We start from the raw sequence: 26,529 nt of genomic DNA on the forward strand, positions 1-26,529 counted from the left end.
TAGTTGCTAATGAGTGGATTTTTGCAACCTCAAAAATCGTTTTAGATTTCCAAAGCTATACTGTATGACATTAATACCGTCTTAAAGTAACAGTTATTTGATATACTTTGTTGTACCAAAATATAAATAGATCGAACCTTGAGTTACTACGCAATAAAGTAATTCGGCTACCTTTCTATATTCTTTTCATTCAGTTTGTTCAGTCGCGTACTGTCATGATATTCTATTTTTTTCTAGGTAGTGTATACGGTATACGGTATTGTCTCCTTCGGGCATCTGTGTATATATTTTAATATGACATATAAATAATATAAATCGTATATAAAAATCTTAACAATCTAGTTTTGTATATTAAAACCTGAAATTCTTCACGGCTATACGGGCGTTGAACGGTTCGAACGGTGTCTATAACATATACTTAGTTTATTTTCCTATTTATTGATTATTTTTTATGTTTTAACATATTTTGTATTGTTACAGTTGTAAATCCGGCCCCGTACCGATGCTCTAGTGGTTGTGTGCACTAAGAAACACAGCCATGTCGTCGGTAAAGGTGGCCGTCCGGGTGCGGCCGTTCAACTCGAGGGAGATCGCCAGGGACTGCAAATGTATCATAGAGATGTCTGGCAATACTACAGGTAAGAGACTATAATTATATGAATAACATAATAAAAGAATAGTTGAGTGTATCGTCCGGTTACAAGAGGTATGGGACTTGTAATGGCGTTCAAATAACCTTTGATAAAAACTATTTTGATTTTTAGTCTTTGTTTTTAGACTCGTTTTAGGTTAATGCTTAAGATATCTATTTCGATGGAAACCTTGTGAAAGCTTAAAAGAAAATCAAAACTAAAAATAACATTATTGATTACGCTTTGCATCGTATCAATCCTGTCGTATTCTGAAAATAATTCTGGAAGTTATCGAACATCGAATAAACATATTACTTTATAGTAGCCCTTTTTTCGAATCGATAGCAATCATGTGTCTGAAATAATAACGTGATTAAAAGATACTGGAGTGACTTTGATTACAGATGGTTTTAAGAAACGATGATATCTAAAATATCATCAACAATTGTTTGTTTAGATAATACACAACAAAACAAATTCTTTCAAACAATACTGTATACAATCATTGTTTGGAATATCTAATAGAAAACATTGCCACTCCACATTATTGATTTTAGACTCTAAATACTTAAGTGTTAAGTACAATATCGCCTGACGTGCCTCGTGTAATAACTGTAGGTATTAAGCCTTAAATCTGTTAATGTGTTTTAGATAACACCCTGTATAGGAATTATAACACGTGTGAACTCAATTTGTATATAGTATGGTGTTTTTTAACCGTAATTAATCAATGTGGTAACATAGAGGTAGTTTTGCTAATATATTATTTTTGAAGGGATCTGTAACGCGACTAAAATAAGGTATCGTAACCTTTAATTTTGAATCGCGTTTAAGGCGATAGTTTTAAAAAAACTTAGAAAGCTATTAGAATCCCAACATTTTAATGTCTCGCAATTAACCATCGTACAAAAAAAATATTATCATTGAATCAATGTTGCCTAGGCCCTAAATATTGTCAAAGTACTACTCCTCTTCTTCTACTTCAAAGTTAAGAATGAAGAATCATTCATTTCCTAATGTCTTTCGAAAAACCAAAACCGTTAGTTACGAAACAGATACTCAACAACTTCAACTATACCAGCCAGCGTAGTTTTTTTTACGTTTTTTTTCAAGTTACCTTGAAAACCTTTCCAAATTGCCCGCCGGCTAGATAACGAAGATTGACTTTTACACAGCAATAAACCGCGCCCTTCGCCCCCACTTACCAATAAACTGGTAAAACGTTGGTAAATAAAAACCCTTGGAGCAACGGTTAATGAAAATTGATATGCGTTGAAGAGGGTACAACACTCTTTGAAAACTCCCGAAGATATTGTTGAAATTAATGGTCACCTAAGCTGTCGGCTTGATTGATGATTTCAACGTTTATTTTTGGGACGTGGGAAAAATGCTGTCTGTTATTTTTGTACAGAAAATAAAGCAATTGAAATGAAATTAGAACACGCAGATGCGTGACAAAAATGGCCGACGTCAAATTATTTAAAAAGTGAAACTTGATTGTATTAGTGGCAGTCTAGCCACATCAAAGAAGATACAAAACAACTACTATCCAAATATTTATTTGTGTAAGATAATTTAAGAAGAACTACGTTAGTCTGCAGCAAATATAAATAATATAAAATAAAGTTTCTCACCTTTCAAATGAATTAAATTATTCCCAAGAGTCATTAAAGAATTAAAATCTCTAGCAATATATCTTCATACAAACTTAGAATGCACTGAATCTTTAATAAATTCAGTTAAAGTAAACGAAAAAGAAGCCTTTATAAATCTCAATAAAATTCAACGCTTTTTGTGCAACTTGAATAGCGAAAGTTGGTACAAATGTGTTTTTCTTTTTTTTCTTTTTCCATTTGTAAAGTATATCTTAACAAAAACGCTTGGAAAGAATTTGGTGTTTGTATTGCGCAGTAGATGCGTGCACGAAGTACCGATGGAAGGTCGCGAACGAAACCTTACAAGTAGACAATGTCAGCAGAAATCAATCGAAGCTGTTTACTAATAGCTATGTTAACTGCTATAGAAGGCGGGGCGGAAATACTTACTGTTTTCAACCTCTTCTTTATACTAGACCAACATTCTTCTTGAGCATGGAATTTCTAATATTTACAGTACTCCGAAAGTTAGTATTATAGTAATTTAGTAATAGGCGGTCAAAGCCTTTCCACAAAATTGGGCACAAGATTTTCTACTCCCTAAATATTTAAACGGCTGAATGTTGCGGCTACCCACGCTGTAGGTCTAATTTAGTTAGTATAACAAGTTCTTTTGTGAGTGAAAAATAACGTATAATTTTCGAGGGTACTCTAAAAAGGTCTGGAGGGAAGCCACGAGCGACATGTGAAGAGGCCGTACTTGAACTGTAGCAAGTTTAAATTTATTACTCTCTACACAATTTAATATGTTGCTGGCTCATTCGATATACAACTTTGTCTTTTACACAACAAAGGTCATATTAGTTTGACCGGCCTCGAGAAGTTCTGGCTAGTTATAATTTATTTAGTGGATGCTGTTGGTCTTGCGAGGAAAGTTCTCTGAACAAACAATTGTTGCTGGAATTTAAGCTTTTACTTCAATATTTACTTGTTTGACTTAACAATGGAAACAATACGGGTGCCTATTAGAATTTAGTAAAGGGGATCTTGATACCTTGTTACTTTCGTTTTGTATTCATTAATAATACTTTAGTCTTCACAGAAGTACTTAGCCTCTAAGATGTCTCATTCCAATAGTATAAGACCCCCCCAAGGTCTACCCTTAGATAGACTGGCAGAAATTGCTTTTGGCATTAAGTCTGCCTACATACGCCTTTGTATAATAATGGAATCACTATATTGGTAGATAATATATTCTAACAAAAGTCGTATTTATTTTAACATTGATCTCAAATACTTGGCTTTAGATTTTTCTTTTATTTGGTTTCACATTATTTGATGAAGTTTTAAGCCTCTGTCCGATAAAAGTTCGGGAGCAATGCACGATTCGGTATTCTTCAAAGTCATTCGATTGCCAGTTGTCAAATCAAAGTTACAGAGTGCATTGACCCTAACTTTCTTTCTAATAATGTTGAGTTATATTCAATTCAAGTTTTAGCAATACTATATTAGCAGAATTAGTTAGATTTTCAAGACTAATTGTAGTTAGTCAAGTTTTACTTAAGGGAATAAACTAGTCTAATTAGAAATTTATGCAATAGTTTGGTTTAAGATACTGTATAATTTAGGTGCTTTCAAGAGCATGGACCTAAATTAATTAAATATTCGTGATATATTGTAGAGCTTTCTTGAGCAAGATTTATGAGTGTTACTATGATAGTTAGTAAAATATATATTCCTCATGGGGTTTAAAGAACACGCGTGATTTCTTAGTATCGTTTCGGTTAAGTTCTTCTCTATAATTTGGCCGTCAGTCATTGTGATTAAAAATACTAATGTATGTGTTTATTTTATTTTAAATTATTGTCTTATATTCTCAATTCTTCGAAGTTGATTAATTTAGTAACCATATTTTTGTCCGTTTTCAAGTCTTGTCATGCTTTAAAATTTCACTGTACAGTTTCTGACTACAAAATAAACAGTTTCCATAAACCCACATATTCATTTTGAAGAATAAACGTTTCCAACAGTTTTGAAACCAAACCTTATTCCATAAGTCCTAACTCGTGGCCTCCAATTAAGGCTATTAACAGCTCGGCGAGCCTGAATTCAGTCGTCACAGTCCAAGTGAGTCCTATTGCTGTATTCGTTGGTAACGAGGCTTGCCTCGTTAGTGCAGGAATACTTCGTTATGTACAGCTGTCGGCTAAACGACGAGAATCAACTATGCGATTTAGTTGATAGTTTCAGTATTACATTTTATGATATTTTGATTGAAGTGAGTATTATTTAAGTATTTGTGTTAGATTAGAACTGAAAATAGTCAGATGTTTTGAAATAAGGGTTACTAAGTCAGTTAAGTAAAATTCATTTACTACACTATTAACCTTATGACCTACACTATTAACCTTACTATTAACCTTATTGAAATCATAAATTACTTTTATGTATAGCATACTTTAATCTCGTATTCCTCAACATTTATAAGGATTCTTATAAATATAAGGATTCTAAAAATAGACATATTATTATTTACTTTTCTGTTCTGATGAAAAGAAGAAGATCTTAGCTTCTGATATGTTAGTTTGCTAATATTTTCTATCTTGCCACATTCTACCATTTAATCTTTTTAACTTTCCAATCTTGCTGTATCAATATAATAACAATTTTATCTATCATAATCTAACATCCGTCATTTCAAGTTCATTGTCACGTCATCGCGGGGTGTGAAAGCTTTCGCTCGTAAAGGGCGAGTCGTGACGTCATCCGTGCGTCATACCCCAGTACTAAACTGTGATAACATTAATATGCATTAACTTGGACATTGTACTAGCAGAACGACATTTATGTGCTTGAATATAAAATTTATTAAATTATTTGCTATTTTAACTTTCTGAAACTCTTTTCTTCTAAATATCGAGGTGATCATAGCCAATTGCGCTCGGCGGTCGGTAAACGATCTGTGGGTTAAGCAAACGTTGGCGCGGTCATTCTATAGACGGGTGACCGAATTTAGGCATTTGAACTGTGTTCCCGGGCTTCGTAGGGCACTTAAAAAGTCGGCCGCGGATGTTATCTACTAAGAAAATAGTCGCTAAGCCATGTCAACTCCGATACTAATGTAACCACTAACCAGACGATTAAAAAATCGTTAGGGAATTATTCCCAAGGGAAAAGTGATATTTATTTTAGTTATACAAAATGCTCTAAATGGTCAAAGTTCTAAAAGCAATTGCACTATTCTGGACTGTGTGCCGTCCATCCGCAAATATCTGAACTGTTTAAGATGCAAAGTTTTAGAGAGTTCAATTTGAACAAGCCTGGGCCGAAAATAATATACGCGTATAGCTGACTGAATAATATCCTCTGCCATACCAAAATGATTCAACGAAACCTTACAATACCAAAACATAATCAGACACACATGTGACTCACTTCAATTCTGTCAGTACCCCAATAAAGAATAGCTTGAGTCATTACCCACCTTCAATTTGGCGGTCAGGTGTTCCAAATCTCGGAATCATTCCACATCGGGGGGTTTTACCCTCCTGCAGTGGGTTCCAATGGCCCATAAACCCCATAAACCTTGTCCATGGCCCGCTTCATACCTCTCGTAAATTCGATTCGCTTCCTGCTTTTAAATGATTCGCGTGGTTTTGTTTCATTCACTTCTTGATTGGATGAATATTTTCTTTGATGCTTTGTTTTGGTTTGATTCTCGGCTTTAATGGGTGGGAGAAAAGTCTTGGGTAGTATATTGTGTGAATTGTTCTTAATTAAGTATGTAGCATTACTTAACAACTATTTGTTATTTAAAAGAACTGAAGGTTCATCTATTAGAACATCCAATACAGAAATATATGTTATAGGGATTAATGTAAAATACTCGTTCTTCGAAAAAAATCTGTTAGTATAGGTCTTTTGGGGAGGATAATAATGGTCAAACGATAATAATGGTCAAATAAATATTAAGCGCGTGGCTGACCCTTTCAAAATATAACAGCCAAAGTTACTTTATTGGAATTCAAGATACGAGACCTCTATCATGTTGCATACTTATTCGAATAAAAGAAACCATCTTCACAATTTTCTAAAACTTTTACATTAAATAGAAATGAATGTCTGACCGAATATATTTTCATTCTTTCTATATATTAGTATTATCGAATACGTGCTTCGTATTTCATTACATATACAGTAATAATGTGACATAGTAAAGTTTTATTAAGTTTGCGTTTTCTAAGTTACGCCCGAAACGTGTCGGCCTCGGCTCGTTAAAATTGTTCAAAATATCGCCTGTTCTACCATATTGGATTGTAAATTAAGGAGGGTTTATTTATTTAGGTCTTAGGTTATATTTGATAAGTACTTTTATTATAATATATTGCTTATTTGTTTACAAATTTGTAGAATCTGCTAATTTAATAAAAATACTGTTAAATTGATGACTAAAGTTCTTTATATCTCTAAGTACCTACGTAGCACAGATTATTTTTTTCGGCTTATTAATTACAAGCTTTTGTCAATGGCTACGTCCGTGTAAGGTTTAAGACATATCCTTCTCGGAAGAAAATCTGGTACTCTTCATCACCTTGCCTTTGAACCAAGTCAGCTCTTAAATTATTACAGACATAATAACAAAATAAAAGTAATTTTTAAAGAATACTTAGTTACATAAAACAACAATCAACGTAACATTAATGCAAATTCAAAATATCGTTTATTTCGTAAATTTAATACAAAGTATTTAAAATAGTCCTGTATTAGAAAATCTTCTTTTAATATAAGTCACTTTACAAAGGACCCCTAAAATCAAAGCCAAGTTCCACAGACGTGTTATGTTAAACATGCAGCACCGCGCACGCGACTCGGCCTGTTCTTTCAGAGTGTATGCTGAGGTGAGCATTTAGGTTGAATATTGATCAAGGTCTCATGTTCAGTATCATGAACATTTAATGTATATTACACTCATTATATTGCTGTAAATCGTTTGAATGTTATGTATTTTTACTGAAAAATTTTGTTCAGATAAATAAATGTTGTTGGGTACTTGGCTGTGTTAGAGCCAAGTGCATTTTTCGTAGGCGTATTGTTTTTTATAATACGCGTGTTGGAGTGATTTTAATTGAAATGTTAAAGCCAATATCTAGCCTGCAAATTTCTTGTACGATACAAAATAAATGTTATTTCTAAAATAATTTACTTATAAATAAATATATTCTAAGTCTAATTTTGAGTGCCTGAGAAAGCGAATATTTCAATATCATAGCTTGTTTAACGTCTCAGATGACCAATTTACTACGAAAATTGCTACTTGAATAGTAATTCAATTTCAGTTTGTGTTATAAATTATGAAAGATAAGACTAAAGCTCAGTTAGTTAAAATGTTAAATGTTTATTTAATTTTAATTTTCTTCAAAGCAAAAAGTTATTTTATAACTTAGAGCTTAAATAGTAATTGTTTATTCACAAACTAAATGAAGATCTAACAATTACTTTTACTATTTCAGTCTAATAGAATTTAAACAGTAAATAATGTTTTTTTAAAGATTTAAAAGAAAACTTGGCAATTTTTTTCTGTAAATTCACAAAGCGCTCCCGGGCTCTTAGGCGTCAAAGCAATTAGTCGCCGTTAATTACGTTTCGTCTCAATTTGTGAAAATGGACGATCATTTGCGAAATATATTTTTTATTGTGAGAACAAAGACGAGTACTTGGCTGCAATAGATCGTCAGACTGGAAAAAAATATGGCCTCCAAATGATTTGCTTGATTTTACTTAAGATGATTTATGTTCGTAGTAACTGTGTTATTTGGGATTTTAGTTTGTAATTTCAATATACTATACTGTGTATTACTGTGTTTTTAATTAAATACCTACTCGCTAACCGTAAAAGTGTATAAATGAGTAAAGTCTCTTATTTAGGCTTTTAGCCGTAACATTAAATGTAGCAACATAATAGTAAATTTAGATTCGTTTATATACATATAATCGGACTGACATGTACAGGTTTTGTATAAAAGTCCTTAAATAAAGATAAGAAAGGTATTATTGATCAAAAAATACAAACAAACAATGCAAACCTGAATCCAGGTGGTCTTAGAGCACTTAGAGTTAATTTCCGTAAGCTTAGATTATTACGTCAAAGATTCGTCGTTTTGAATGCCGCTGCCTCATGGTATAGCTAGACTATTGATCACTGGTCCAGACGTCCAACCTGAATGGAATTTTTAACACCGTAAATCTGCGTATGCATAATTTCAAGAAAAAATTACACAGAATAATTTCGCTGAAATTATATCTAAGCTACTGTACAATCTAATAAAATGTTAATGTAAAGTGCTATATTCTTTCTATTTAGGATGCGTCATGCTTTCTCATGCATACAAATGGCTCCAATGTTTGTATGCACAATGCAGTATTGTATATTTCAAACATTTCTTTTGTTATAACTGTGATTGCTAGCTGAAATTGTGTAGTCATTGATTTCCAAAGAGATGTTAGCAAAATAAGTTGTTTCATTCAATCTTGAATGACTAATTATATTATCTTTCAAATATAATTGAGTTTTTATATGCATATGCATTAATTCTCTTTGTTATAATCATAAAAAGGCAGCTAGTGAATTCTAATACTTGATTAAAGCTTGATTTAACTCATTGAAACGAATTAAATACGTGATTTCTGATAAAAAAATGGCCTATTTTTTAGTCTTCGCAGAGATTCTAAATTCATAGGATATATTTCACGAACTTAGTGGGGCTTTTCTTCAAGCCGGTCAAGATGGATTCCGCTACTGTATTAAAAAAATATAATGCTTTGAATTAGTCATAGGTAAAACTTTCATGAAACACAACATTATATCGATAACATAACATTATCGACTACTTGTCATAACACAGATACTTATTAGACATCTGTCGGCTTAACCTTTACATTGAAGAGTTATATCGATTGCTGAGTGACTGACCTCGCACGCAAATCGATACTGAACTCGAAACCTCTTCAACAACGACTAACTTAATACTCTGTGGTTAACCTTATGTCAGAGCGAAACCGCATGAAGCCTTTTTGACTTAGATTTTTAAACAACTCTTTTACCGTATCGCATGTATACTTACGTGATGTACTTTTTGAAGCATAGAGTGGTTCAATGTGAAGCGATATATCTATCTCTAAATTGTATAAATACTTCTATGATATATGACACTAATCGTTGACCAAGCGGTGATTGCACCTAGCAATTAGCACTTTATTACAATGACATGTGTAAATGTTTGCAGTAATATAAAATTTTACTTTTAGGACAAATATTTAGTCGTAGTCAAAACAAAATATTTTCAAGTTGGCAGAAAAGAGTATCAATACTTTGCTTTTGCTACAGTGTGATTGCTGCTATACAACCCACAATTGCATTGATATTCTCTATATTCGTGAAATATTTTCTCCAATCAGTTTCACAAGTGCCAGTTGACCCCTACCTCTGTTTTTCGCAAGTCCCTCGTCAAATTTTCCGCTTCATCACTCGACAACACCCTCACGTTCGAATTCACGTGCTTTAACCTGCATTGTTTCACGGGTCATTCACTTTTACAACCATTTTTCACCGGCTAATATAAAAAAGTGATTTTTGGTAGTCGTAAAATTTAATGGAACATAGTACTGTGAACTTGATGACTGTTATATTTTGTTGGTTCAACGCCTTTATTTTGTTCACGGATGAATGGTTTCAAGTTGAGTAATAGTGCTCTATTTCTGTCACGTCTACGGCCTTAATACAACCTTTATTTTAAGTGTTTTGGTACGAGTTCTTTGTCTGATTGCAATTGTGAGATAATGTTGATTTGATGACAATGCAATTATTTGGTCACCTTGGTACAATTCTGAGCAGGGCTAATAGTTTTTGCTGCATAATAAACACAAACTTTGATTCTGCTGTCGGGTTGGTTTAAACATTTTCTATGCTGCATAAGGTGCATCTTAAACACAAGGTATTTGTGCTATGTTTAGATGTTTGTCACTCTATCACGCCAAAACCACTGATCAGATTTTGATAAAAGTTGGTATACAGATAGATTATAACTTGGGTTAACACATACGATACTTTTTATCCAGGGAAATCTTTTCACGCAGACAAAATTGTGAGCATAAGCTGAAACGTTGAAAAGGAACTTTAACTCATTTTGATGATCCGACCTGCTACTACCAATGTTCAACTGGCAACGCCCTAAAATATGTAGTTAAGAAGGGTCTTAAAAACAAGTTGGTTGAGATACTTATATTATTAAATAACAAAGAAAGCTGTATAAATACCTACATTATCAACTAGTCAATACAAAACATAAACAGCCTGAAGGCTTTCATCGAGTGTCACATAACAATAGTTAGTCGTAGCGACCTTGAAACGGAACGTCGAACAAGACCGAACACTTCCGACCACTTCCGATCACTTCCGACTGAAGCCGAGTTCCTGCAAGATGGCTGACTAGCGATGTTTGTTCTCAACTTTGATAGAAATACGATATTGATTTTACTTCAAACTATATTTTATGGACGTGGAGTAGTTTTAAATAGCGATTCTGAAAACATGTAGTAGTGGTAGCCGTAGTTTGTTTGTTTTAAGGTAGCTGTTTTTGATAATAGAGCTAGGTTTTGTCGAATTTAGGCTGGAAAATTAAGATATTAACAAGTCCCGTTTGTACAATAATTAGGCTAACTCTTGTGGCGTCGATCTGTCCTTACGTCATTTGAAAGCACTACTTCAGACTTTCAGTTCTGCAAATTCATTATCCACAATTCGGTACAATACCAAAATCATCTAAGATACTAAAATTGCGGTGTGGTCTGGAGACTTTTTCTAATCATATAATTACTGTAAAAAAGATACGGAAATTATAAATTGCGCTCGAACTCGTTGTTTACACATATAAAGCTATAGCCATGTATGTCGTGTCCCTGTATGCGATAGGACAACACAGAAATAAATGTATTACGTGTCAACTGGATCCCAAGGGGTAAAAAACGTAAAGTTATTCAGTAATTAAATAAAACACGATTATTAAGGTCAAAGCTTAGTCTAATTGATTTTCTTAATTGACCCAGCCTTGATTCAATGGCCATGTTATTGTGAAAAAGTTACAAAAACAAACTAGAATAGTAATACTAGTTTGGTAAGTTCTAGTTACATCGAAAAATGCTCTTACTTTTGAACGAACGCGATTTCGAATGGCCACGTTCGTCGCTAGAATATTATAGAAAAATACTAGCTTTAAGTCCAGAGTATACTCACAGGGCCAAAGAATTAACTATCCGCTACCTGTAAAATACCCAAGGAGGGTTAAAAGCTTGCTTACGTCCACTTTCCTACTTTTTTACTCCCTCCTTACCGAAAAATATCATTCCTGTTTTGAGGTAAAAGAAAAACCAAGAAACAAACACACATTTTATCATCAAACTAGCTGACCCGCGAACTTCGTACCGCCTAAAAATGTGCAAAATTTCATCACTATTTTTCAATATTTCTGAGAGACTTTCTTAATATTTTTTCCCGTAAGAACCTTCTCCTAATAATAACAAATACAACACAAAAAGAATTAGTAAAATCGGTCCAGCCATTCACGCGTGATGCCGTGACTAAGGAAAACAGGTTTCATCCATACTTTTATTTAATATTATAAATGCGAAAGTAACTCTGTCTGTCTGCTACTCAATCACGCCTAAACTACTGAACCAAATTGCATGAAATTTGGTATGGAGATATTTTGATACTCGAGAAATGACATAGGCTATATATCATCACGCTACAACCAAAAGGAGCAGAGTACCAGTAATTAATGTTACAAAAACGGGGAAGAATTTCACCCATTCTCTCTTAATGGACGCAAGCGAAGTTGCGCGGGACAGCTAGTTTTTATATATATATAGATACGTATTCAATACATCATACGTGTTTCCAATAACCTCATATTTATTGCATCCAATATTTCCAAACCAAACAAAGACTGCAATACTGCACTTAAGAGATATCTGTTTTATTTCTTACCCTGAACGTTTCCTAGCTTGTATAAAGTACTCCTCAGAACAAAGGCGAGTAATAACAGGGCTCTCTATTTGATTGCTCGAGGTAGAATTGAAACTGTTTGTCTTGAAGGTATACACTGCCGGTCAAAAGTTTGAGACCACTTGTAAGAATCTTCGTCACCAACAAATTATTTCAAAAGTACATATGGTAAAGACCTAATTTGAACATCTGTGTATTCTATTGTTATTAGAGAATTTCTAAGAAACTTTTCTTTATATATTTTTATCTTATCGTCCTAGAAAGGTCTATTGTTTCAAAACATCAATGAACGCCGCGCAACGACCAAATGGTAAATCAATGTAATATTTTTATGAGCCGACCAAAACATTGAATATTTTGCTTTTGTTTCTTGTTAACTGGAATTTAGGATTATTTAAACGTTATAAAACATATTTATTACCTGAGTTTTCATGAAGTTAATCTTTTTTTATCTCGTTTAGTCTGAGCTCATCCTTGTGACAGTGAAGACATCTTAAAATGGGAAAAGTGCGCGAAATTAGCAGTGTAACTCGTGCTGTCATAGTTGTTTTACACAACGAAGGCAAATCTGAACGTGAGATTGCCTCTCAACTTAAGTTGTCGAAGACTTGTGTTCATAACGCAATAACCCGATACAAGGAGACTGGCACTAATCAAGATCGTCAGCGGTCAGGAAGGCCGAGAGCTACTACTTCTAGCGAGGATAATTTTATCGTCGTTACCAGCAAGCGGAATAGACGCCTAACAGCACCAGAAATCTGCGCTGAAGTGAATAAAACCCGATCCGAACCTGTGTCAGTGACTACAGTAAAAAGACGATTGAGAGATGCCAAGTTGTTTGGTCGCGTCGCTGTACGAAAACCACTACTAAGGCCACAAAACAAACGGAAACGGATGCAGTGGGCCCTTACCCATCGAGACTGGTCTGAAGAAGACTTTAAAAAAGTTCTTTGGACAGATGAATCCAAATTTGAAATATTTGGATCAAAACGACAAGTTTTTGTTCGACGTAGCGCCGAGGAAAAGATGATGCCAGACTGTGTGGTGCCAACAGTCAAGCATGGAGGTGGTTCCATTATGGTCTGGGGATGTTTCTTGAGCCACGGAACCGGAGATTTGGTACGAGTCGACGGAATTATGAAAAAGGAGCAATATAAAGAAATACTAGAGCAAAATGCCGTTCCGTCTGGTTTGCGATTAATCGGCGATGGATTTATTTTCCAGCAGGATAACGATCCAAAGCACAGTTCAAAATTATGCAGGGGCTTTTTGGAACAAAAAGAGACAGAAGGGGTGTTAAAAAACATGGTGTGGCCTCCTCAGAGCCCGGATTTCAATCCAATTGAGCTTTTATGGGAAGAGCTGGACAGAAATGTCCACAATTGCTGTCCCTCCTCCAAAGAAGACATGTGGAAGGTGTTACAGGAGAGCTGGAATAATATTTCACCAGAGACAATAAATAAATTAATTGCTCGTATGCCGAGACTAGTGAAAAAAGTAATAAAGTGTAAAGGTGGATTTTTTGACGAAAAATCAGTTTAAGATATGAAGGGCATTTTTGATGTATACCATTGTAATTTCTCTACTGTTTTGTTTTATTTTAGAAGTATATATATTAGTAAATAAGTATTTTAAATAATAATTAAATATTTTGTTTTATATTTTGAGTTTTATTCCATTTTCCTTCTTTTATGTAGGTGGTCTCAAACTTTTGACCGGCAGTGTATGTATGCAGACTATGCAGTTATTGGTTTATGTATAAAAAGTACTATTGGTCTTTTTCTAATTTATACTAGTCTATTCTCAGTAGTCTCCTGGAGCTCGGTAACGTGCCCGGTATATGGCAATAGGTTTGTCAGGCAATAGGCTATTCATGTAATAGGGATCGAACCTATTACGACTAATATTTTTAATGGCGAAATGTGTATGAGTTGTTTTTGCTTATTATTTTTCTTTTTACTACAGGTACTTTAGCTACTTATTACGAATTGTTCATAGTTAGTAAAAGCTTTATTTAATCAAAATAATAATGAGAGATTTTCCAATTCGATCATTGGAAGAAATGCTCTCTATATCCAGTATTTGACTAAAACATTGTGTACATTTTTAAGAGTTTATCCATTAACTGATAGAAGCCATAAAGTCCTCCAATAAATTGCCATTTTAAACTTGCAATGCTCAAGAGATGGCTATAAATATAAGATCGTTTCTTCTCCTATAAAATAGATCTTAAAATACTCAGTTATTACTCAGTTCGATTGCTCAAGTAGAATGTCTGGAACACGTGTTAGACGACACTGTAGGCATGAGTCAACTTGGAACGAGACGTAGCTTGAGTCAGCAGTTCTGATCTCATTAGCATCCCTGTCGCACCTATTACAAATGTGCTTGGTGAGAATGAGTCAGGTATATTTCGGAAGCTCTTTTTTCATATTTGTAGACAGGAATGACGAATAGGTTTGGATTTATTTGGAGTGTCTAATAATGAAGATTTTAGTGTATGTATAAGAGTTTTAATTGACAGTTACTAGAACTGACTTTTTAGTGACTGACTGTCAAAGATAAATACATAATTTCAATAAGTATATTTAGACAGGTCACACACGGACATCCTCTTGCAAACCAAACAAAGCTTGTACAATGGTTACCAGAAAATTGATAAATATACTTTTATACTTCTAAATACGTAACAGATTAATAAAATACCCCTAGAGTACCTTTAACGAATTAATTTGAAACCGATACTCGCAATTTACTTTTAAAATGAAACCTTAAAAGTAACCATAAACTTTTTAATACTAGATCTGATCTGCAACAACTCCGGGGAATCCCCCGCCATAACTTTTGGTCTTAAACTTTATGTTTACTGCATAGTTTGAGTGCTCAGACATGTCCAGACGTGTGTGGCTCCTTGCATGAGTCATTGCGGGAGTGCAAGCGCTTTATGGCTTGACTCATCCTACTGTCTGGTTTATGATTCAAGTTTATGTTGGGGAGTAAGACTAAGTATTGGATACACAGGTGTCTGGGCGATAGTTTTGTGGGAAAATTGGCGAGTATAGGTATTATGTAGGAGTTTACATTTAAGCTGGGCTGGTTGTGAAGTTTAGTAAAAATTAATGTTTAATTAATCTTATTAATATTATAGACGGGAAACGTTGGACGTTATAGCAGATGTCTGTTACTCATTTGCAGTAAGAATGTTGAACGGTTTTTGACGAAATTTTCTACACTGATAGCTTATATCCGGATTAAAGCAAAGATACTTCTGACAACATTATTTAAAATGTCCTTTTCGTGTTCATTAATGTTTGTTATTTCAAGCATTTATAATTTCACGACGATTATATAAAGATTTTGTTACAATATTATTTATACATTTCTATTCGTTGGCACGCGTGGATTCTAGCTTCATGATTAATAATTTAAGTAGTATTAACTAATTCTGTAATACGGTATTAAGTAGGTATTTAACTAAATATACTTGAACTAAATTCACTTTCAAAACGGAAGCCATTATAATTTATCTCTTAACCGATCTCACGCAAATCGCCTCTCGATCCAAACTTGCCGAACTTAAATCGTCTAAGTTTGAGTCTTTTAGAATACCAGTATCAAAACTTTGAGTAGCGCTTTAGAGTTTAAATTTAGTCCCTGAAGTCCTACAGGCTTTGTGTAAGTTCGTGGATAAGCGAAGTTCATGAAACCATTTTCAATTTCAAAGACCTTTTCAGTAGAATTGCTTTGGAAAAATTATATGATATTTAATCCTAAAAGTTTGCAGAAGTTTAAATGGGCACTGTTTATTTTAAATACTTAACAATAATAATATTATAATTTGAAAGTTCCCTAAGGTTAACATAATAATAATATAACTTAATTTCAAGGTTATTTTGTTGCTCTTTACAAATTATGTTTTCATTGTCGGACTAATAAACTGAGTTTTAAGAACTTGATCGTCGTAGTTTAAACCAACCTTTTGTTAGAATAATTTCTTCAAAGTATAATACTTATGGCAAGCTTTCCTTGATACCTTAAAATCAACCGTAGAAATACATTTATTTTATCTTTCTCTCTTCATTCTATTTCTTCCTATTGGAAACGTTCTATCTCAATTCGAAAAATATAATCTGATCAAAGAAGAAAAAGCGCTTATCTTCTTTCAAAAACTAGATGTTTTTTCCTTTTTCAACAAATCGGAACAAAAACAAGCACCTCTATCTAAAGGATCTCCAATCCTTCATTAATTGTTTCTCTAGCACCTGTCTGTATTCAAAGCGTTAGTTAGTAGCACCGGTTGTGACAAAGTAACGGCGTCGCGGCGCGGTCGATACGTCGCGACGCCACGTCTCTACACGCTCCCTGACGTCTGAGCACTCCTGGTTAAGTTACGTTTTCATTAAACATGAGCGAAGTAGCGAAGCGGTGCGAGGAGAACACTTCCTTGGTTAGTTGTGTAGTAGCGCCATAGAAAATACGATTGGTACTACCGACTAGCGCTTGACTTTTAAAGTGACTAAAGAGGATAGTGTTAGCGAAATAAGTATGTTTATCTCGATTTTCTACAGTCGATAGCATTTAGAGTCGACATCAAAAAAGGAGAAAGTTCTCAATTCGTCAGAATCTTTATTTGTTACATACAAATAAAGATTCTGATTCTGTTGCTCCATCATTTATGGGTCGATTTTTAAAAATTATTACTTTAAAGTTACTTAGTTGCCGATTCTGGAGCTTATTTACATAGGAATAAATTTTATAACAGAATTGTACGTAACCGTGTGCTATTGCAAGTTTCATTGGTAGAATATCTCCTCGCTACTTCGCTCATCTTTGTTAGAAATGCAGCCTTATACCGTACTCTCGGTACGAAGTGGATTGTCTGCGATCCAGACAGGATTGGATAATGAGACCTCTCGAGTGGCTTTAGCATGTTTTTCTAGGATTTTGAGATGTGACTCTTTGATATTGTACGTGCAATTTTTCGCTCCAAAGATGAAAAGTTTTGATTGACGTCTTTTGTGTATAGTCAAGTGTTCATGCGATTGAGACTATGATTTTTCTGTTGAAGTAAATAAGGTATATTGTTGAAAATACAATGGCTACAGTTTGTGTGCAGTGCGGGCTGAATGAATAAAGAGAATGATAACTTAGAAATAAATCGTATTGGAAATTATTGGCGTTGTTGAGCCGTTGTTTTGAAATAAAGGTTTCATAAGGAAATAATAAGGATCTATATTATGTTATCAACATTACCAAAATGGTTCCTTTAGGTAATTATGTTAACAATACCTATTGAATGTGTATTAATGTAAATATGTTTGTTACAGTGATAGTAAACCCGAAGGCTCCACCGGGCAGCAAAGATGGCGCAAAAAGCTTCAACTTTGATTTCTCTTACTGGTCACACAATGTAAGTATAAATAGTAATAAATACCTAAAACCCTTAGTTATAATAAAGATAACATGGTTACTGCATTTTCTGCAAATAGGAGGTGTATAAATAAATGTCAGGATAAACTGTCCATGCCTATTTAAACAATAAAACAGTTTAAGTAAATTCTTACGGTTTTGGATAAGTCTTAGTTAGCTTAACAAGTAGCTAATGGACAAATATTTTCATATTGTGGTCACTTTATCTAACACATACGCTACCTAAGACTTAACCATAAGTCTTGACACAGGCCTTTAATCTTTTACTAAATACAAAATGAACCGTCTGAAAAGTTCTAATGTTATACACCCTGTATCACCCTATACAGGGGTGCTATTGTTAGCTGCGTGTTGTATTAATCAATAGTAATTAACTTAATCCGAGCCTATAACAGCGTAGTCACTAGCCGCGGGACGGCAGTGCGTATATTAAACTGTAGTTGCTCTATTTATTTATGTGATAGATAGATTATTGATAATCTACAGATTTCTTTAGATGAACTTATGTGACGATTTTGTCGTAAAAGTATAAATTACCTTAGTGGGTATAATGATTTTTATTAGATTTAAAGAAGTGACTTACAGGCAACATTCTAAGTTGAAGACAATTAATAAATAGTCACAAAAGTAATTGTAAATTTAATTCCAAGATTGATTGAAAAACTGTCGAACATCATTTTTGTCTACAAGTCAATTACTTTCAAAACAAATAAACCATGTATCTACATATTAACGACTAGCTGACCCGCGCAACTTCGCTTGCGTCACTTAAGATAGTCATAATTTTCCCCGTTTTTGTAACATTTTTCACTGTTACTCTGCTCCTATTGGTCGTAGCGTGATGATATATAGCCTATAGCCTTCCTCGATAAATGGGCTATCTAACACTGAAAGAATTTTTCAAATCGAACCAGTAGTTCCCGAGATTAGCGCGTTCAAACAAACAAACAAACAAACAAACAAACTCTTCAGCTTTATAATATTAGTATAGATATCGAAAAAGAGGTATTTATCTTATACTGTAAAAGATTTTCTTGAACATACAAAACATAATAGACTTATAGAAACGTGGAAGTATATAATATAAGCTACTCATAAGGAAATACTTGTAACATTACATAAGTATAAATAAACAGTTACATACAGTTATGTAGAGAGCGATCTTATCGGGGAAAGCGAAATATTTACGCGAAACTAAGCCGCCGTTATAGAACAGATGAAATTTACAGATAGCTTATTGTATAATGTTTTATACACTTACTTAACTGTTGATACTTAATACCTCACATTCGCCGGCTGTGTGTTTATGATTAAAGGCCCATTAAAGGCCAAAGTTTCTTCATTAAAACTAAGAGATAAAGTTTAGGTGGTAAAGTAAAAGTGATAGATATGTAATTAGAAGTTTTATGATGAAAATTTGCCTTTACTAAACAATTATCAAGTAAACGGTAAACTTAAGATATGTATGAAGAAACTGGCCGTCATTCACTATTTTAATAAAGTTGCTTAGTCTTATTCTAAATACAAGCGTTTTAGGTCAAGTGTAATTTCAAGAAAAATAACTGTATTTTTGCCTACGGAAATGCCTACGTAAAAAAAAATTGTTATTTCGCGCTGGATAATTAGCATCTAATATTTGACAAAGATAATCTACTTTTCCTTAATTCGCCTTATAGACAGCCATGTTTATAAAAGATCAAGTAAGATTTACCACAACGATGTCCATCCAATTATGTTGAGTCAAAAGCAACATTAAAACGGATTGCCACCCCATGACTCAGGTTTCTTTGCCAGATTCCTCTTGATAACTCCTGTCTGTCACAACAACCATACAAATTTAGACTCTATTGGTGCAAGTTTAAGGTTTACATCCCTTTGGAAAGTACCGAGTGCTATGTTTGCTACCCCTAATGAAAGTTTTATATTGGTTTTGCATCAGTTCGTGGTATAATCGATAATGTACGGTGTAGGTGGTGTGACCTGATTGATTTAAACTCTGCAGTTAACTGTATGAACCTAAACGTAGAGTAAACATGTGGTTAAAAACCCTAGCAAGATTTTTATATGCAAATACGTTATATGTATTTGATTTAAACCAGTATTTCGAAGATAACTGCCTGCCGTTATGAACCAATTGTGTATGTGACTGTCATATCACAAGTTGCGACTCTGCGAGCTGGTCGTAAAATGTTTAGTTGATTTTTTTGTAAAATAATAGTCACAAATATGTGATCAATTTTAATCAATCAAAAGTAAAGTTTTTAACTAGTAAAATAACACAAAAAATTAGATTTTCCAAAAATATTATATTATAAAGAGTTGTTGTTTTTATTTTAACAACGTGACAAGTGTTTATGAAACAAACTTTACAACCCCTGCACTATAACTAATACAGATTACAAATCCGAACTTCAAAAACATAGATTTGTTATCTTTACAGGTCACTCACACGATTATCGTGCCATATAACGTGATTATATAGATTATAGTGATATATCGTATATCATAGTGTTACAGCCTCGCCTATATGATCGATTGTAGTCGATAACGAGATTGTGCGGTTTTGGACCCACGCCATATTGGATAGACGATATTAAATTGAGCTTTTGTTTTTTAGGAAGTCTGTTCACTTTATTTTGCTATGAATTTTATGAAAAGAAATGAAGATAGATAGATATTTTGTAACTACGCCGTACGATACGATGGCTTTAGTCTCAGCATTATATCGTTGGTGTAAGTTCAGACTAATATTGTAAAAATAAAGTCCGTCTATTCCACTTTGACGACTGATACATTTTGATGACAAGTGGAACTCCATGTTTCATCAAAATCAGTAAACAGAAAATGATCCCATAATCAAGTTATATTTTTTTCAAAATTCCGCCCCTGAGTTGGTGAAATTTGGTAACCTATGCGAGCACGCGGGTTAGCTAATGAAGAATATTCCTATCTTCTTGAAATTGTTTTACCCTCTTATTCATAAAAATATATACAGTTATGAAAGGCTTATAAAGTGTTTTGATTCTTTCACTCCTTAGCGAAATGAAAAAGAGAAAACATATTATAGTATTTTTTAACTAAAATAGGTTTATAGTGTGTTTATGTATTAGAGGGTTAATGTTTAGATTTAGTTTTTTGTGACAAATGGTTGGCTTTACAGAAAGCTTACCCTGTATTTGACTCTGTAGTGCGTACAATTTAACAGTGTAGGAAGTCATGTGCTCTTATATAATTAGTTATATAACATCGCAAATCCTCGAAATTTTCAACACGTGCCGCGTTTATTCAGGCGATATTTTCAACCCCTAGCCGCGTAGGGTAGGATATTTTTAGTCCGCCTTTCACAACCTACACATTCAAATGAGGGATGTTTGTTTAAACAAGCTGTAGATATGGAAATAATTTCTTAAATAAATATACTTACTGAAAGCTGTATTGTTAAATAGTTAAACAATTAAGTTGGTAGACTAACTAGTGAAAATATAATCCCAAAATACGAACTTTTACATTCAAATATTTATCCCCCGTTTTAAACCTCTAAAGGGTTGTTTTTTTAAATGTGAACTTGATATCTACTTCAACTATCTTCATGGTTAATTACATCAACATCAGATCAGCGGTTAACACAAAAAAGCGCTAAAGACAGACCGTCGCATTTAAAGTATTAGTTGCTTTTTAGTTGACACAAACTTTTTAGTTTGATCTATTTAATTGACACAAACACCAAATTTTTGCCTTTTTTAAATCCCCCTTTAAACAAATACTGTGTAATTCCACATCAATCCACTCGGATGGTGCTCAAATGACGTGCAGCCACAAACCCGGCCAATTTCCAATCACTGTTCAATGATTCATTTGGACCGCTCGAGGACAATTCGGTTTGTGGCTTACGTTTCATGGCTCGGTACAAGCACATGAAGCTTGCCGATCTGATTATAACGGTGACATTTCGAGCTGCAAATGGCTGGTATATTCTTGTTTTGATTTTGTAAAATACCTTATGTTATCTTTACAAATTGATACTGTCTGGGCAGTAGTGCATATTGCTGTTAATCTTGGTTTACATAAAATGAGTATGAGGCTAATAAAATAATATTTTGATGCGATAGCTAGTCATGAGGTTTAGGGACGGTAGTGAGGTTAGAAATAATTCAAGTACCAAAACATTATTAATTGTGTTATTTTTACAAGAATAGTTAAATTGATGATTGTTGTTAAGAGGTTGCTAATTTCGATCTATAGGTATAACTTAGGAAAGCTGGATCAACCAGCAAGTGGAAAGAAATCTAAAAATGTTGAGACTAAAACTACACCTTTTTGTTGCTTTTATCACCAAAATACAAAACGGCAAGAGCATCTACTTCATTTACATTTGTACTAGAGAGTTTTGGGATAAGCGTTCAGTAATTTGTGTAATTCATACAAATATATGCGCGCCATAGCACCGGCCGCCATTACTCGTCGACGCTTATATTATTATCATAATCTACTTTTAGTTTCGCCAGTTCTAATTTGCAATCTGTATAATTTTCGAGATATTTATGGGATTATTTTAATTGTGTCATATTTAGTTCATGAATAATTGTTAAAGAATTTCCAAAGATCTTTGACCCTTGTTACTAGAAGCTAGAAGCTTAAAAGTCTAACAACCCAGTCTTACCGAGTCTTACAGAGCATCGTGTTATAAGATTATATCCCAGGCAACTGGTTTGTGGAGGTCCAATAGGCAGTCGCTCCATGTAAAATACTCGTATCCAGCTACATCTGGTAAGACTAGAATAGTTCATGAACTAAGTACGAATTTAGGAATGTAATATTGCAGCAAAGTTTTAGGTAAACACGATGTAATTCGCTTGCGTCAAACGCGTGCGTTGGGTTTACGCAAATCTGGTCTTATGCAAGCAAAATAACATTTGTATCACTGCTTTTAAATAAAAAAGGATATCAACGACCTCAATGACGTCAAAAAGTTATAAATAAATGGCGTTTTATTCAGAAATATTGGAAATTTGATTTGCAAATCCCTCAGAGTTAACGTAGGTAAATTGCTTTCTATTTTGGGAACAGACTGGCTTTCATAATTAAGTCTTTGTGTCCGACAAGTGACGTTTTAGGACGAAATTTAATATGCTTTCCCATATATTATTTAGATGTATAAATAGCTTAGCCACCAGAGTTGTAGGATTAGCATAAATTATATTACTATATTACCCGTTAGGTGAAGGCAATAAATGTTGTAAGGTCTATTGCGACTTTACTTAAAATTCTCAACTTTTTCCTATGACATCAAAAACGTAAATGTAATGTTCTTAATACTTTTTTATGATTATATTTATCTAATGTGTAGACAGTTCAAGATTACAAGCATCGTAACTTGATAAGTATTAGCAATTCTGGTAAATCCTTCAGCGCAAAGAACAACAAGTAACTCTCTTGTGTTATTAGTGGAATAGTCCTATGAACATAATGCTTAGTAACGTAACCGAATGTGACTTTCGTAGGGTCTACACCTGTAGATGCGAGTCAGTTGCACAATAATTTGAATAAATACAGAAATACATCCAAAAAAAGTTAACTACTGCTTAAAGTAATATTGTTTTGTTTGTCAACAGCCGAGCGATCCAGACTTCTCGTCGCAAGTGATGGTGTACAAAGACATCGGCGAGGAGATGTTACAACATGCCTTCGACGGTAATCACCCACACTCACCACTTTCACTCACTCGCCACTACGCTCCGTATAATTGAGCTTTCTATTTGCTATCTGTTCTTAACATCGCACTGAGGTATGGGTTTTGATATGCGTTTCGTATTTTTAGTTAAACTGCATTTTACTCGATTGCAATAAAGAGTGTACAGTTAAGTAATTGCTTGAGATCTATGAAAGTGTTATTTAATCTGAAATCATTAAAAAATGCGTGAAAAATTGTTTGAGATCATATCAAAGATTATCAAAAACACGATGAAATGACACGTCTTCTCGGTCAGAGTTATGACATAGGACAGTCATCTTAATTATTGTAAATTGTTGGAGCCTTTTCTTAAAACGTTAGTTTTCGATGATTCCAAAACATGTCTACCTTTACTTCACATTTTTACTTCCAAACGTAATTTACAAGCTTAGCGGTCCATAGTAACAAAACATTAAGGCATACGCAGTCCATTAGCGGTTTAAAAATAAACGACAATAGTTACGGTGACTGACAAAAAACAAAATGGCGTAACTTGAGGTTAGCAGTCCCGTTATTCGGAAGGTCAGATGACTGTTGCCATATAAGTATAGTAATCAGTAGTTTAAGATTGGACGGTGATAAAATACCTTGGATAATGGCTAACATACGGATAGGAACTAACGGTTAAAACATATTTGAGAGTGATTTAAAAATGTATATGCGTAATTTGGAGGTAGGTTGAATAAGGCAAAACCGTTTGTTATATTATTTCATTATTGTTGATATTGTCTAATAGATAACTGATTGGTTTTGAAATATTCGGGCATGATTACTGTTTATAGTAAATTAAAAGGTTATTCTCATTAAAACTGATTAAACTCGAGATAAGCTCAATTGCCGACTTAATTAGCAGAGTATAACTGTAATTTAACTTATTAATAGTAGTATATTATGGTACTTACAAATACTTATTTTTTTAACTTATTCTTATTAATTAATAACTGTTCGGACTATATGGCAACGCCGAAAGGGAACGCTCTGAAAAGACATAATGAGAACATACAAGGTCATGTCTTGAAAAAAATATGTCAAGATCATGTCGAGATGTTTGGATATCATTGAAGAAAAGGAAATTTGTAGGCATCGTAGCAAGTCACCACTTACTCTCCCCCTTAGGGGTTATCAGGGCTTGCTGTATCGTGAGACAAAGGCCTTCTAGCATGTGACCATTCTAATAAGTGTTTTGTTTTGGTACAGGCTACAACATATGCATATTCGCGTACGGTCAGACGGGCGCGGGCAAGTCGTACACAATGATGGGCCGCGGCGAGGACGGCCAGGAGGGCATCATCCCACAGATCTGCAAGGATCTGTTCAGGCGCATCAAGTCTACCACCTCGGACGACTTGAAATATTCAGTAAGTATTGAAAATAACGTGTTAAAATGACATTTATTAATGATGGTGCTTCAAATTACCTGCAATTTCGGCATACATTTTTAATTACGTAATAGTTCTGCAATCGGTCCTCATATTCAAAGATGTATAGTCACTTCTAATGTTCGTTTGGAATATAAGGGGGCGTTAAATTTGCCAATTCCGGGCACTGGGAATATTCCAGTAGAGTTGCAAAAATAACAGTAAGTACTTTGTCTAACATTAATCCCGAGATTTTGTGAGCGTTTCCGAGAACTATAGAGGCAGTCTTTCATTAATATTGTTATAATATACAGTTACATAAGTATGTTATGTGCAGGTGGAAGTATCATACATGGAGATTTACTGCGAGAGGGTGCGTGATCTGCTGAACCCTAAGAACAAAGGCAACCTCCGCGTACGTGAGCACCCAGCTCTGGGCCCGTACGTCGAGGACCTCAGCAAACTAGCCGTGACGTCATACCAGGATATTTACGACCTCATCGATGAGGGTAACAAAGCCAGGTGAGAGAAACTGCAACATTTAGTCTTACGATACATTATGGAGTAGAAAAAAACAAAATTGTGCCCATTTCTGTCCCTAAATTGAAGGAAATAGTCATTGTGTGCAGCCTAGAGTTTACCATGCTAACCACAATATCTATTTAGACTTATGCGTACTTTCAATCATTCTTAGATATGCAAAATTTCCTCACTATGTTTTCCACCACACTAATACTGGTGACGATTTTGTTTGACACGAAGAGTCCTTTGTATGATTCTTTACATTAATAATGTTTTATTATTTGCGTGTTTTAATGGTATACTTTCTCCACCAGGACTGTGGCAGCTACAAACATGAACGAAACATCGTCACGTTCTCACGCTGTCTTCACCATATTCTTCACACAGCAGAGACATGACCAGACTACCAATCTTATGTCTGAGAAGGTAACACACTTTTATCTACTAACAATGAGTACAAAACTGTTAGGAGTAAAGTCAACTCTTATTTTCAATGAGGCAATTATAACTGAAATATGCTCGAGGTCGTGGATGAAATACAAGGCTCTAATTGCTTCTAAAATTCCTAAGCTTAAGTTAATTGTATACAGCTTAAGGCACACTGTCCTCACAGAGAAAATATTAAGTGTTGACGTGATATTGTACAACTATCATAGATCCAAGAATTAGCTGTTATCGAGGGAACACAATATCGAGAAGACACAACTTTTCTCATTTTTAGATTCTCGACATTATTTCTTTTGCCTATTAACTTCGTAACTTACTTGATTCCTTATTGTCTTGTCATAGGTATCAAAGATATCTCTAGTGGACTTGGCGGGCTCGGAGCGAGCTGACTCCACCGGTGCTAAGGGCACGCGGCTGAAGGAAGGTGCTAACATCAACAAGTCGCTCACGACACTCGGCAAAGTCATCTCAGCCCTCGCTGAAATTGTAAGTACAATACTATAAAGCCTTCTTAGCACGGCTACCAAAAAAAATATTGTGTTTTTTTCATGATGGCAACCCTATTTGACGTTCTTGTTTGTAGTAAATGTCAGTCTGGTGTTGCCGTGCTAAGAGGGCTGAAAGCTAGTTGTGTAGGTACAAGATTTAGATTGAGAGTGCTTAAGAGAAAAGACGTGTGAAAGTTGAATGTACAATGTTAAATTGTAGTTTATAGTGATTGCTTGGTTGTTGTTTTAGAATTAATACTTACAGA

General features: G+C 34.1%; 1 protein-coding gene across 16 annotated transcripts in view; it reads left to right on the forward strand.

Moving 5' to 3' along the window:
* unc-104 (kinesin family member unc-104) overlaps nt 1–26,529 on the forward strand; it is a 129,034-nt gene that overhangs the window by 80,623 nt on the left and 21,882 nt on the right. For all 16 annotated transcript variants that reach the window (XM_076124713.1, XM_076124716.1, XM_076124712.1 and 13 more), the window contains 7 exons: nt 481–638; nt 17,615–17,697; nt 23,330–23,408; nt 24,646–24,806; nt 25,144–25,328; nt 25,643–25,754; nt 26,118–26,261. In XM_076124713.1, the coding sequence (XP_075980828.1) occupies nt 539–638; nt 17,615–17,697; nt 23,330–23,408; nt 24,646–24,806; nt 25,144–25,328; nt 25,643–25,754; nt 26,118–26,261 (864 nt within the window). In that variant the 5' untranslated portion in view covers nt 481–538. The remainder of the gene's footprint in view (nt 1–480; nt 639–17,614; nt 17,698–23,329; nt 23,409–24,645; nt 24,807–25,143; nt 25,329–25,642; nt 25,755–26,117; nt 26,262–26,529) is intronic.

This window comes from Anticarsia gemmatalis, chromosome 16, assembly GCF_050436995.1.
Source record: "Anticarsia gemmatalis isolate Benzon Research Colony breed Stoneville strain chromosome 16, ilAntGemm2 primary, whole genome shotgun sequence".
Taxonomy (NCBI): Eukaryota; Metazoa; Arthropoda; class Insecta; order Lepidoptera; family Erebidae; genus Anticarsia; species Anticarsia gemmatalis.